Genomic DNA, 15000 nt, shown 5'->3' on the forward strand with positions numbered 1-15000 from the left:
CCTGATTACTTATGCACCAGAAGCATAAAGAACCACGACCAGCCCTCTCCAGGCCAGTAAGACTGACAGGCTGTTATAATGCTGACCTACCCGGGGAAACACTCAATAACCCTGCGCGGACATCTGGTACTACTGGAGTTCAGGTACTACCGGATGTACCTTGCCAAAACTGAGCTTCTCTACATCCCTGCTAAATCCTCTCTGACAGTCGACCTCTCACTGACTGTTGAGGACTTTGTAGTTTCCTCTTCCTGTACGGCAAAGAATCTTGGGGTGAGTCTTGATAACAGCCTCACCCTGGCTCCACAAGTATCCTCCACTGCCAGAACCTGCAGGTTCTTCCTCTACAATATACGCCGTATCCGTCATCTCCTGATGGAGAAAGCCACCCAGCTCCTAGTCCAGGAGCTCGTCATTTCCCGCCTGGATTACTGCAACTCCCTCCTGGCCGGTCTCCCAGCGTGTGCCATCAAGCCCCTCCAGCTGGTCCAGAATGCTGCAGCCTGCCTGATCACCAGTCAGCCCAGGTCGGCTCATGTCACCCCGCTTCTCATTGGCCTCCACTGGCTTCCTATTACCGCACGCATCCGATTCAAGGCCCTAGTGTTGGCATTTCAGGCTACTAAGGGGACTGCCCCACCTTACATACAATCCTTAATCACTCCCTACTCCCCAGCTAGACCACTCCGGTCTGCCACCTCTGGTCGCCTTATGGTTCCCTCTCTACGAGCACCTGGCGGTCGAGCTGCACGTTCATGGCTGTTTTCCATTCTGGTTCCTCAGTGGTGGAATGACTTGCCTACCACTGTCAGGACAGCAGAATCCCTCCCCCTATTTCGACGCAGACTAAAAACACACCCTTTCAAACTCTACCTTAGTCCTCCCTCCTGATTTCCCCCGCCCCCCTTTCTGATATCCCTATCCCTCTTGTCTAACCCCCCCCCCCCCCCCCCAAAAAAAGAAAAAAAAAAAGAATTGTACTTATGATGACTGTATGTTATGGATGGATGTGATGCTTTAACTTGTGGAAGAGCCTATGCACTTGTAAGTCGCTTTGGATTAAAAGCGTCTGCCAAATGACAAAAATGTAAAATGTAAAAATGTAGGATGTCAGGTAGTACAGGAGGCTGAGAGAGCCTTCAGAGGGAGCCTGATGGGGGGAGCTCTGAGGGGGGGGGGGGCTGGCTGACACACCCCTCCTTGTCTGCATATTAATACATGACTTTGTCGGGTCTTTCTATAACACCAACACATCTCCAATTAGGTTCAATCCGCAGTGTTGCCATGATAAGATCCGTACAGCTGTTGGGCCCTTGAGCAAAGCCCTTAACCCCATACTGGCCCTGGGGAGATTGTCCCCTGCTTTGTCTAATCAAATGTCAGTCGCTTTGGATAAAAGCATCAGCTAAATAACAAATAACACATTATTATTACTGTTGTTTATCTGATCTACAACCTGCTGTTGCCAATACTCTCACAACCAGATAATGAAATATGAAATTCAGGATACCGCAGGGAAACCTTTTATGTGCACAATAGATATTTTAGTTTGCATATATTTCATAATTAGATTAATTATATTTGATTATCTTTGCCAGTACAAGCTCAGAGAGTTTAACACTGATAATTATCTCTAAAAACAAACTGCATACACACAGGACTGAGGCAGATCTGTACCTCTGAACACACAACTCCACTCTTAGTCTGGCAGGATTACCAAGAGGAGAAATACATTATTCAATTTCTATATATAGTTTCAGCAGCAATAAAAGGTGAGAAAAGACTGTGTTCACTGCCTCACATCCCAACATTCACTGTGTCACCGATTTTGGGGTGAGGGAGAGAGGGGGAGATTTCGGGGTGAGGGAGAGAGGGGGAGATTTTGGGAGGTGCTGTTGACGGGGGATATTGGTGTGTATATGGCCTGTGTCAGCAGGTTCAGTCCTCAGCCAATAAGAAACAGGCAAACTCCAGGGCAGGTGTGTTCTACTTAAGAGTCCCTGAGTCCCCTGCAGGTGCATACAGACAGGGAGACGATACGCACAGCGTATAGTCTGAATTATGGCTCTTAAAGCCAATGATGAATATTCATATGGCTCATGGATGCATATCCCTGCTTTTACTCAGGGTTTGTGTTGCAGAGTAGAGTCGACCCATCTGTGTCCCAGCACAGCAGAGCAATGGGACTATCCCGCACAGAGGGATCTGCAGGGCCTCAGCACTTACTGCAGAAACTGACTACAACCCCCACAATCCTCTGCTACGCGACTCTGAACACATACACACTGCCATGTCCAACAGAATACAATACACACAATCCACTGCTCTGCTAACCCCTTACACACTCTCCTGTCCGTCTGGCAGAAGGTGTGGGTTTCCCTGACCCTGAAGACCAACGTTCAGTTTACTGTAAATGCAGAAAGGCCTTCCAGCCTACAGACACAGACGACACAGCTACAGACACAGACGACACAGCTACAGACACAGACGACACAGCTACAGACACAGACGACACAGCTACAGCAAACAAACACAGATTATGTTTGAGGTGCGCTCGCAGAAATAACAGCAGTGCTGAGGTAATTATGTGCAGGAATAACAGTCATTTCATCTGCACTCCGTGTCACAGTAGAGGGCGATAGGAAGTTAGCACCTTGAGCTGGAGCGTTAGCAAAGTGGCAGTTACACGACTCCATTAAAGGTGCGATGTGGAGGATTACTACGCTATTCAAGCCACAAATGCTGAACAGCTGAACCTGTCTGGTGTCTGTAGGGCAATCTGCACATACAGCAGAGCACATATCCCTGTTTCCGGAGATAATATCTGGTGGAATATTCAGCATATGATGTGTTGGCTGCAAACCGGAGGCATCCCAGGGTAATGTTTATAAAGTTTAACTTTGGCTGACTTATAGAAAGGGAAAATGTAAAAAACATATCAGGCTATTTTCTAGATTATAATGTCCTTCTCTTCCATTCTTTGAGCTGAAATGAATTCATGTGCCCATCAGGAAAATCCACAAGAGCTTGTACTTTCACAAAAGTCTCATGGTGAAGGACAGGTCATCCATCGGCCGACGGCTGTTACTCACTCACTGCAGACCAGAGGCACTCAGCACCGCACTGTAGGGCAGCCTGTAGCGCAGTGGTTAAGGTACATGACCCTGTAGCGTAGTGGTTAAGGTACATGACCCTGTAGCGTAGTGGTTAAGGTACATGACCCTGTAGCGTAGTGGTTAAGGTACATGACCCTGTAGCGGAGTGGTTAAGGTACATGACCCTGTAGCGCAGTGGTTAAGGTACATGACCCTGTAGCGCAGTGGTTAAGGTACATGACCCTGTAGCGTAGTGGTTAAGGTACATGACCCTGTAGCGTAGTGGTTAAGGTACATGACCCTGTAGCGTAGTGGTTAAGGTACATGACCCTGTAGCGTAGTGGTTAAGGTACATGACCCTGTAGCGCAGTGGTTAAGGTACATGACCCTGTAGCGTAGTGGTTAAGGTACATGACCCTGTAGCGGAGTGGTTAAGGTACATGACCCTGTAGCGTAGTGGTTAAGGTACATGACCCTGTAGCGTAGTGGTTAAGGTACATGACCCTGTAGCGGAGTGGTTAAGGTACATGACCCTGTAGCGTAGTGGTTAAGGTACATGACCCTGTAGCGCAGTGGTTAAGGTACATGACCCTGTAGCGCAGTGGTTAAGGTACATGACCCTGTAGCGGAGTGGTTAAGGTACATGACCCTGTAGCGTAGTGGTTAAGGTACATGACCCTGTAGCGTAGTGGTTAAGGTACATGACCCTGTAGCGGAGTGGTTAAGGTACATGACCCTGTAGCGTAGTGGTTAAGGTACATGACCCTGTAGCGTAGTGGTTAAGGTACATGACCCTGTAACATAGTGGTTAAGGTACATGACCCTGTAGCATAGTGGTTAAGGTACATGACCCTGTAGCGTAGTGGTTAAGGTACATGACCCTGTAGCGTAGTGGTTAAGGTACATGACCCTGTAGCGTAGTGGTTAAGGTACATGACCCTGTAGCGGAGTGGTTAAGGTACATGACCCTGTAGCGTAGTGGTTAAGGTACATGACCCTGTAGCGCAGTGGTTAAGGTACATGACCCTGTAGCGCAGTGGTTAAGGTACATGACCCTGTAGCGGAGTGGTTAAGGTACATGACCCTGTAGCGTAGTGGTTAAGGTACATGACCCTGTAGCGTAGTGGTTAAGGTACATGACCCTGTAGCGGAGTGGTTAAGGTACATGACCCTGTAGCGTAGTGGTTAAGGTACATGACCCTGTAGCGTAGTGGTTAAGGTACATGACCCTGTAACATAGTGGTTAAGGTACATGACCCTGTAGCATAGTGGTTAAGGTACATGACCCTGTAGCGTAGTGGTTAAGGTACATGACCCTGTAGCGTAGTGGTTAAGGTACATGACCCTGTAGCGTAGTGGTTAAGGTACATGACCCTGTAGCGTAGTGGTTAAGGTACATGACCCTGTAGCGTAGTGGTTAAGGTACATGACCCTGTAGCGTAGTGGTTAAGGTACATGACCCTGTAGCGTAGTGGTTAAGGTACATGACCCTGTAGCGCAGTGGTTAAGGTACATGACCCTGTAGCGTAGTGGTTAAGGTACATGACCCTGTAGCGTAGTGGTTAAGGTACATGACCCTGTAGCGGAGTGGTTAAGGTACATGACCCTGTAACATAGTGGTTAAGGTACATGACCCTGTAGCATAGTGGTTAAGGTACATGACCCTGTAGCGTAGTGGTTAAGGTACATGACCCTGTAGCGTAGTGGTTAAGGTACATGACCCTGTAGCGTAGTGGTTAAGGTACATGACCCTGTAGCGTAGTGGTTAAGGTACATGACCCTGTAGCGTAGTGGTTAAGGTACATGACCCTGTAGCGTAGTGGTTAAGGTACATGACCCTGTAGCGTAGTGGTTAAGGTACATGACCCTGTAGCGTAGTGGTTAAGGTACATGACCCTGTAGCGCAGTGGTTAAGGTACATGACCCTGTAACATAGTGGTTAAGGTACATGACCCTGTAGCCTAGCTTAGTCTAATCAACTGTACGTCGCTCTGGATAAGAGCGTCTGCCAAATGCCATTAATGTAATGTATGAGTTCCTTTGATAAACCCAGATTTGCCAAATGTTGTCACTGGCTGGAATAGTCAAGAGACCCTACACACAGGGCAGGTTACGTGGGGCCATACACACAGGGCAGGTTATGTGGGGACTCGACACACAGTGCTGGTTAAGCAGGGACCCCACACACAGTGCTGGTTACATGGGGACCCCACACACAGGGCAGGTTAAGTGGGGACCCCACACACAGGGCAGGTTAAGTGGGGACCCCACACACAGTGCTGGTTACGTGGGGACCCCACACACAGGGCAGGTTAAGTGGGGACCCCACACACAGGGCAGGTTACGTGGGGACCCCACACACAGGGCAGGTTAAGTGGGGACCCCACACACAGGGCAGGTTAAGTGGGGACCCCACACGCAGAGCAGGTTACGTGAGGACCCCACACGCAGAGCAGGTTATGTGGGGACCCCACACACAGGGCAGGTTAAGTGGGGACCCCACACACAGAGCAGGTTACGTGAGGACCCCACACACAGGGCAGGTTAAGTGGGGACCCCACACACAGGGCAGGTTACGTGGGGACCCCACACACAGGGCAGGTTACGTGAGGACCCCACACACAGGGCAGGTTACGTGGGGACCCCACACACAGGGCAGGTTACGTGAGGACCCCACACGCAGAGCAGGTTATGTGGGGACCCCACACACAGGGCAGGTTAAGTGGGGACCCCACACACAGTGCTGGTTACGTGAGGACCCCACACACAGGGCAGGTTAAGCGGGGACTCACCGGCCTCGCGGCAGGCATGTGTAAAGGCCTCCACACCCTTCTCCCCGTAGCTGCCCTCGGAGGCCAGCGTGGAGACGTAGCCCCAGCGCAGCGCCCGCACCACGGCCAGCAGGGCCTGGGCCTGCGACGAGTCCGGAGCCACCACCCGCGAGAAGAAGTCATACCTCCGCTCATCACTCAGCTCAGGGGCCGTCGAGCCATAGCTGACCTGGGGAATCTGAGAGAGGGAGCGGGGAGGGGGGAGGGAGGGAGCGGGGAGGGAGGGAGGGAGGGAGGGAGGGTGGGAGAGAGAGGGAGAGAGCGAGGGAGAGAGGGTCAGGACCTGGGTTGATCTCATATCAGAGGAAAGGCAGTTAAATTGAGGTCAGCTGCATGCAGTCCTGGGTCAAAGGTCACAGACACTCAGGGACATATCCAGGCAAATGAACACAACATGCTGCATTGCAATGCTGAATATTCAACAACAATAACCCATAATAATGCTATTCAGCACATGCTGAATATTCAACAACAAAAGCCCATAATTCTCTGAAGGGGAAACCTTGGTTGAGCACAGGTTATATTATCAGGAGGATATGAGGGATGGGTGAAGGATGGGGGGGAGGATGGGTGAGGGATGGGGGGGAGGATGGGGGGGGGGTGACAAGGTCACACTGAGGGTGTAGATTGATCCAACATCATCTCCAATTAAATACGTTTTATTCACATCTTCTGCAATCTTGCATCTTTACTTCATAGGACATCCAAATGCAACAAAAGCGAAATGCATTTCCATACGCTGGGACAAACGCTCCTGCATTATTTATCATCTGACCGTCTACAGAATATAAAGCCAGACACCACTGCCACTGATATACATGAACAATAAACAACTTTACAATAAACACATGAACAATAAACAACTTTACATAAAACACATTAACATTAAACAACTTTACAGAAATCACATTAATATTAAACAACTTTACAGTAAAAACATGAACAAACAACTTTACAGTAAACATATGAACATTTAACAACTTTAAACAAACACATTAACAATAAACAACTTTATATTAAACACATGAACATTGAACAACTTTACACACATTCATTGCAGTCCCATCATTTCAAATATATTTAAGTTTGATTCCAAAATTTTGAATCAGACTTTAATATATTTGACAGCATTATTTATACATTTCAACTGAAATGTAGGAAAAGCACCAATAAATTGTCAGAACATTATACATCAAAGTCCTGTGCATCATAAATGAAGTTTGAGCGTGTGGAATGAGGTCAGTAAAAACATTATCCGCTCATCAGCTACTTCTACAGAGCATTCCCGTGCTTTGGAATGTGAACAGAACATGACTTCAGTTAAACACAATTACCATTAAACAGGGTCGCCCAACCACAAGAATACTGTGTGAACAAATGTTTGATTGGCACAATCATGTTTAGTTCAGCTCTAATAATATGCAGAAAATAATCAGCTTTTAAGCAATGATAATGAATGTATTGGTATGTTTGCCATATTGAAGATGTACCACTGTAGATAGCTGATGAAAATGTTTGTGTTTTAAATTCTAAGCAGAGTCTGTGGAGTAATCAAATCAGTCTGTGTGTTTATAGGGCTCTGCACAGTGTAGAAGTGGGGTTAACTCGGGTCTAATTAACACCAGTCTAATTAACACCGGTCTAATCGGCATGCTTTGTTTAATGTGTTGCAGGGAGACAGGGGTCTGAGTGTGTTTGATCTTTCACCATTAGGGTAAGAGTGTTTAGCTCAGGGACGTTCGCTGGGCATTTAGATTCACTCCAACACAGTTTGAGCTCGATTAGCCCTGTGATTTCCACTGCAGAAAACACATACATCAGCAAGTGTGTGTGTGTGTATAGTGTGTGTGTGTGTGTGTGTGTGCGTATAGTGTATGTGTGTGTGTATAGTGTGTGTATGTGTGTGTGTGCGTATAGTGTATGTGCGTGTGTATAGTGTGTGTGTGTGTGTGTGTGTGTGTGTGTATAGTGTGTGTGTGTGTGTGTGTGTATAGTGTGTGTGTGTGTGTGTGTGTGTGTGTGCGTATAGTGTATGTGTGTGTGTATAGTGTGTGTGTGTGTGTGTGTGCTCTTGATTATGATTGTGTCTGTGAATTTGATCATGATAATCTCTGTGATTATATATGTGTGTGTGTGTGTGTGTGTGTGTGCGTATTTGATCATAATAATCTCTGTGATTATATGTACGTGTGTGTGTGTATTTGATCATAATAATCTCTGTGATTATATGTGTGTGTGTGTGTGTGTGTGTATTTGATCATAATAATCTCTGTGATTATATGTACGTGTGTTTAAGATACAGTAACACATTAGTCCTGCATTGTTGACTCATTATATCAGCAGCCCTGCTGTAAAATGCAGCTATGACCAGTGTGAACTTACCAGCTACCAGCTGTTTCAAAACATAGCTTGAGCTGGAGAAACCATGATGTGTATGGAGCTGGTCTGTACTGGTCAACCAGCTACCAGCCGTTTCAAAACATTGAGCAGTAATAAGCTCTCACAGTCACAGGTAACCTGGCTGATTAGTGCAGGGTTCGGACAGCGGATTAGTGCTGTGTTCAGTTGGCTGATTAGTGCAGTGTTCAGAAGGCTGATTAGTGCTGTGTTCAGATGGCTGATTAGTGCTGTGTTCAGATGGCTGATTAGTGCAGGGTTCAGTTGGCTGATTAGTGCTGTGTTCACATGGCTGATTAGTGCTGTGTTCAGATGGCTGATTAGTGCTGTGTTCAGAAGGCTGATTAGTGCAGGGTTCAGATGGCTGATTAGTGCTGTGTTCAGAAGGCTGATTAGTGCTGTGTTCAGATGGCTGATTAGTGCAGGGTTCAGTTGGCTGGTTAGTGCAGGGTTCAGATGGCTGATTAGTGCTGTATCCATAAGCAGATCGGACTCTTGAACACCTGTGACACTCAGGACACAGATGCTGAAAGTGTAAGCAGAGTCTGGGTTTTGGGGTCTCTGGGCAGAACAAAGTTTTTACTGTATAAGATTAATGATAGTGACTGCAGTGAGGAGATTAATATGACTCAGATGGGAAAATGACCTCTTCCATTAGCCCCCATGGAAATGATCTCTCCCCCTTTCTCTCTCATTTCTTCTGGTGTTTTTTTTTTCTTCTTTTTTTAGAGGGGGGGTGGGCCGCTATATCTTCACTGGGTGTGTGAGGGTGGGGGTGTTTGTGTTTTCTTAGAGTTTCTGGATTGTATTATTTTTTGTGTGGCTGTCTTCCCATTTTTAAGTTGAAATGCTTGAGTAGTGCAGTAGTAGCCTGTAGTGCAGTGGTTAAGGTAAATGACTGGGACACACAAGGTCGGTGGTTCAATCCCCGGTGTGGCCACAATAAGATCCGCACAGCCGTTGGGCCCTTGAGCAAGGCCCTGAACCCTGCATTGCTCCAGGGGAGGATTGTCTCCTGCTTAGTCTAATCAACTGTAAGTCACTCTGGATAAGAGCGTCTGCCAAATGCCATTAATGTAATGTAAGAAGAACTCTACATCTCATTTTTAGAAGTGAAAATAAAGGGGCCTCAAAGGTCAAAGGTCTCTCGCTCTCTTCCCTCTCTCCTGTTTCTCTCTCTCTTGCTCTCTCTTTCCTTGCATTCTCACTGAACGTCTCTCCTCTTCCTGTTCAGAAAAGGACAGAATAAGTCTGAAATTGATAAGAATAAAGGAACAGAAGAGTCAGCAGGAATCAGGCGGGTAATTAAAATGTAGAGTGTGACATTTCACTCCACAGAAACACAGAAGAACCCGTACTATGCTGGCCACTAACAAGGATAATGTGACATTAAGAATCTCATTTTCTGATTAAAAAAAGCTTTTCTTCCTTTCCACTAAATTCACATCAGACTGCTCGTAAAGTGACCTATCAAATCCATTTCTGTTGCTATCGTCTCTCAGGGCGACGGCCGCCCTTGTTCAGTGCCACTGACAGAGCTCTGAACACAAAACAATATGCTGTTCTTTTCCATTATTACAAGACCATTATTACATACTTGCTTAATCAAATCTGAAATTCAATCACGGAAAGGGACGCAGCCTTCTTTACATTTTTACATTTTAGTAATTTGGCAGACGCTTTTAATCCAAAGCGATTTACAAGTGCAGTTTTATGAATATGCAGAATTAAGCACATATAATTAACAATAAATGCACATAATCAGAATACAATGTATTTTCATTCATATTTTGGAAGAGACACTGGTTATTAAAGAGAGACTTGCAAGGTCACTTGGAAACTTGGATCCAAAAATGGATTTCATTCTGACTTCTTTCTGAAAGTCCATTTGGGGGGAAACTGAGTTCTGACTTTGAAGCTGTGTAGCTTTATACACCACTCTCTAAAGCACACATACACCCCTCTCTAAAGCACATATACGCCCTCTCTAAAGCACATATACGCCCTCTCTAAAACACACATACACCCCTCTCTAAAGCACATATACGCCCTCTCTAAAACACACATACACCCTCCCTAAAACACACATACACCCCTCTCTAAAGCACATATACGCCCTCTCTAAAACACACATACACCCTCCCTAAAACACACATACACCCCTCTCTAAAGCACACATACACCCCTCTCTAAAACACACATACACCCTCCCTAAAACACACATACACCCCTCTCTAAAGCACATATACGCCCTCTCTAAAGCACATATACGCCCTCTCTAAAACACGCATACACCCCTCTCTAAAGCACATATACGCCCTCTCTAAAACACACATACACCCTCCCTAAAACACACATACACCCCTCTCTAAAACACACATACACCCTCTCTAAAACACACAACACATACACCCCTCCCTAAAACACACATACACCCTCCCTAAAACACACATACACCCCTCTCTAAAGCACATATATGCCCTCTCTAAAACACATGTACGCCCTCTCTCTATGTAATAAGAGCAGAACCAGCATATCACACTATTTAATACGATTAGAATCAATTACCCCATTGATCTGAGGCAGGAATATACTCACGGCCAGATATGTTATTAAAATACTAACTTTTACTGAACTATGAACATGCTTTCATAAAGTACCCTTTGCACATGAAACATGGTTGTATTCAGCATCAGTAAGGAAGTCAAAAAAACAATGTCTCAGCTAATTTAAAAAGAAGAACAGAGAACTGTGGATTCAGCGGACAAACGACAGACTGCACAAGACTGAGCATGGCCCCATTACACCTACCTCTTCAAGCCCTCTCTCTCTTTAACAATCATTAGTGTACATTTAACATCTACAACCACCCAGCAGTGTACATTAACCAGCTCATTTGATCGTAAGGTGAGTCCAGCGCACTGTTGGCCTGATGCACTGATCTGAGTTCAGTCTCTCACTCCTCTCAGCGCAATGTTGGCCTGATGCACTGAACTGAGTTCAGTCTCTCACTCCTCTCAGCGCAATGTTGGCCTGATGCACTGATCTGAGTTCAGTCTCTCACTCCTCTCAGCGCAATGTTGGCCTGATGCACTGAACTGAGTTCAGTCTCTCACTCCTCTCAGCGCAATGTTGGCCTGATGCACTGATCTGAGTTCAGTCTCTCACTCCTCTCAGCGCAATGTTGGCCTGATGCACTGAACTGAGTTCAGTCTCTCACTCCTCTCAGCGCAATGTTGGCCTGATGCACTGATCTGAGTTCAGTCTCTCACTCCTCTCAGCGCAATGTTGGCCTGATGCACTGATCTGAGTTCAGTCTCTCACTCCTCTCAGCGCAATGTTGGCCTGATGCACTGAACTGAGTTCAGTCTCTCACTCCTCTCAGCGCAATGTTGGCCTGATGCACTGATCTGAGTTCAGTCTCTCACTCCTCTCAGCGCAATGTTGGCCTGATGCACTGATCTGAGTTCAGTCTCTCACTCCTCTCAGCGCAATGTTGGCCTGATGCACTGATCTGAGTTCAGTCTCTCACTCCTCTCAGCGCAATGTTGGCCTGATGCACTGAACTGAGTTCAGTCTCTCACTCCTCTCCTGCCACCTCCTGCACTGTTAGAGTCCAGAGACGCAGTCTGTGCCTTTCACATCTCTGCCTCACCCTACCCCACCCCACACACCTCACCCTACCCCACCCCACACACCTCACCCTACCCCACCCCACACACCTCACCCTGCCCCACCCCACACACCTCACCCTGCCCCACCCCACACACCTCACCCTGCCCCACCCCACACACCTCACCCTACCCCACCCCACACACCTCACCCTACCCCACCCCACACACCTCACCCTGCCCCACCCCACACACCTCACCCTACCCCACCCCACACCCCTCACCCTGCCCCACCCCACACCCCTCACCCTGCCCCACCCCACACACCTCACCCTACCCCACCCCACACACACCTCACCCTACCCCACCCTGCCCCACCCCACACACCTCACCCTACCCCACCCCACACACCTCACCCTACCCCACACACACCTCACCCTGCCCCACCCTGCCCCACCCCACACACCTCACCCTACCCCACACCCCTCACCCTGCCCCACCCCACACACCTCACCCTGCCCCACCCCACACACCTCACCCTACCCCACCCCACACACACCTCACCCTACCCCACCCTGCCCCACCCCACACACCTCACCCTACCCCACCCCACACACACCTCACCCTACCCCACCCTGCCCCACCCCACATACCTCACCCTGCCCCACCACACACACCTCACCCTGCCCCACCCCACACACCTCACCCTACCCCACCCCACACACACCTCACCCTACCCCACCCTGCCCCACCCCACACACCTCACCCTACCCCACCCCACACACACCTCACCCTACCCCACCCTGCCCCACCCCACACACCTCACCCTGCCCCACCACACACACCTCACCCTACCCCACCCTCTCCTGCCCCACACACCTGACACAGGGGCACTGCACACTGACACAGGGACACTGCACTGACACAGGGGCACTGCACACTGACACAGGAACACTGTGCTGACACAGGGGCACTGCGCTGACACAGGAACACTGCACTGACACAGGGGCACTGCACACTGACATAGGAACACTGCACACTAACACAGGAACACTGCACACTGACACAGGGGCACTGCACACTGACACAGGGGCACTGCACTGACACAGGAACACTGCACACTGACACAGGGGCACTGCGCTGACACAGGGGCACTGCACACTGACACAGGGACACTGCACACTGACACAGGAACACTGCACACTGACACAGGGGCACTGCACTGACACAGGAACACTGCGCTGACACAGGGGCACTGCACTGACACAGGGACACTGCACACTGACACAGGAACACTGCACACTGACACAGGGGCACTGCACTGACACAGGAACACTGCGCTGACACAGGGGCACTGCACACTGACACAGGGACACTGCGCTGACACAGGGGCACTGCACACTGACACAGGAACACTGCACTGACACAGGGGCACTGCACACTGACATAGGAACACTGCACTGACACAGGGGCACTGCACACTGACACAGGGGCACTGCACACTGACACAGGAACACTGCACACTGACACAGGGGCACTGCACTGACACAGGAACACTGCGCTGACACAGGGGCACTGCGCTGAACTCAGACAGAAGCTCCAGATTCACTCTCACTGCACTCTTACATGGAGCCCATTATACTGTCCAAATGTATTTAGAACTAATGGGAACTTTTAAAGCAGGACAGTTCTTAGAAAATGAAGGTTGTGTGTATATAATAAATCTAAATTAGCATTCAGTGCCAGATAGGAAACTCAATTATAAAATACATTCTGGGGTGCTTTAATTGGCCTCTGTCATCGTTTCAAGTTGTGAAATTAGTTAGCAAAGATTCCGAGTGACGGCTGTGATTCAGAAGCAAGCAGTCAGAAGAAGGATGGTTGGAGAGTAAATGTGTGTGTGTGTGTTTGTGTGTGTGTGTGTGTGTGTGTGTGTGTGTGTGTGTGCGTCCGTGCATGCGTGCGTCACTGTATTAATGTGCCTCAGGATCTTATGAGTGTCACACTGTTTGTGTGAGAGGGAGAGAGGGTGTGTTTGGGAGAGAGAGAGAGGGAGAGAGGGTATGTTTGTGAGAGAGAGAGAGAGGGGGAGAGAGGGTGTGTTTGTGAGAGAGAGAGAGGGAGAGAGGGTGTGTTTGTGAGAGAGAGAGAGAGAGAGGGTGTGTTTGTGTGAGAGAGAGAGAGGGAGAGAGGGTGTGTTTGTGAGAGAGAGAGAGGGTGTGTTTGTGTGAGAGAGAGAGAGGGAGAGAGGGTGTGTTCGTGAGAGAGAGAGGGTGTGTTTGTGTGAGAGAGAGAGAGAGAGAGAGGGTGTGTTTGTGTGTGAGAGAGAGAGGGTGTGTTTGTGTGAGAGAGAGAGGGAGAGAGGGTGTGTTTGTGAGAGAGAGAGAGAGAGAGAGAGAGAGAGAGGGTGTGTTTGTGTGAGAGAGAGGGAGAGAGGGTGTGTTTGAGTGAGAGAGAGAGAGAGGGTGTGTTTGTGAGAGAGAGAGAGATAGAGAATTTCTGTGTGAAAGAGTGTGTGTGGAAGAGAGGGTGTGTGAGACAGAGAGTATTTCTGAGTGTCAAAGAGAGAGAAAGAGCACATGTGAATGGATTATTATTATACCCATGGTTCAACCTTCTGATCTCAGAGCAAATTATGTGTGAGAGATAAATAGAGAGACTCTACTACTCAATGTGTGGGCTCTTGAACCCGCTAACAGAGGACAGAGACACAATTTAACTCATTCAGCACACCATACTCATTCAGCAAACTCATTCAGCATACTCATTCAGCACACTCATTCAGCACACCACACTCATTCAGCACACCATATTCATTCAGCACACCACACTCATTCAGCACACCATACTCATTCAGCACACCATACTCATTCAGCATACTCATTCAGCACACCACACTCATTCAGCACACCATACTCATTCAGCACACCATACTCATTCAGCACACTCATTCAGCATACTCATTCAGCACACCACACTCATTCAGCACACCATACTCATTCAGCACACCACACTCATTCAGCACAGTCATTCAGCACACCACACTCATTCAGCACACTCATTCAG

At 48.3% G+C, this 15000-nt stretch overlaps 1 protein-coding gene across 1 annotated transcript in view; it reads right to left on the minus strand.

Moving 5' to 3' along the window:
* The window catches only part of LOC133139600 (metabotropic glutamate receptor 7-like), a gene marked incomplete at its 3' end in the record, with an annotated part of 87182 nt that overhangs the window by 46539 nt on the left and 25643 nt on the right, over positions 1–15000 (minus strand). Inside the window, exon 2 of the mRNA XM_061259171.1 lies at positions 5888–6104. Within this exon, the coding sequence (XP_061115155.1) occupies positions 5888–6104 (217 nt within the window). The remainder of the gene's footprint in view (positions 1–5887; positions 6105–15000) is intronic.

Source organism: Conger conger, chromosome 10 (assembly GCF_963514075.1).
Source record: "Conger conger chromosome 10, fConCon1.1, whole genome shotgun sequence".
In the NCBI taxonomy this organism is placed as follows: domain Eukaryota; kingdom Metazoa; phylum Chordata; class Actinopteri; order Anguilliformes; family Congridae; genus Conger; species Conger conger.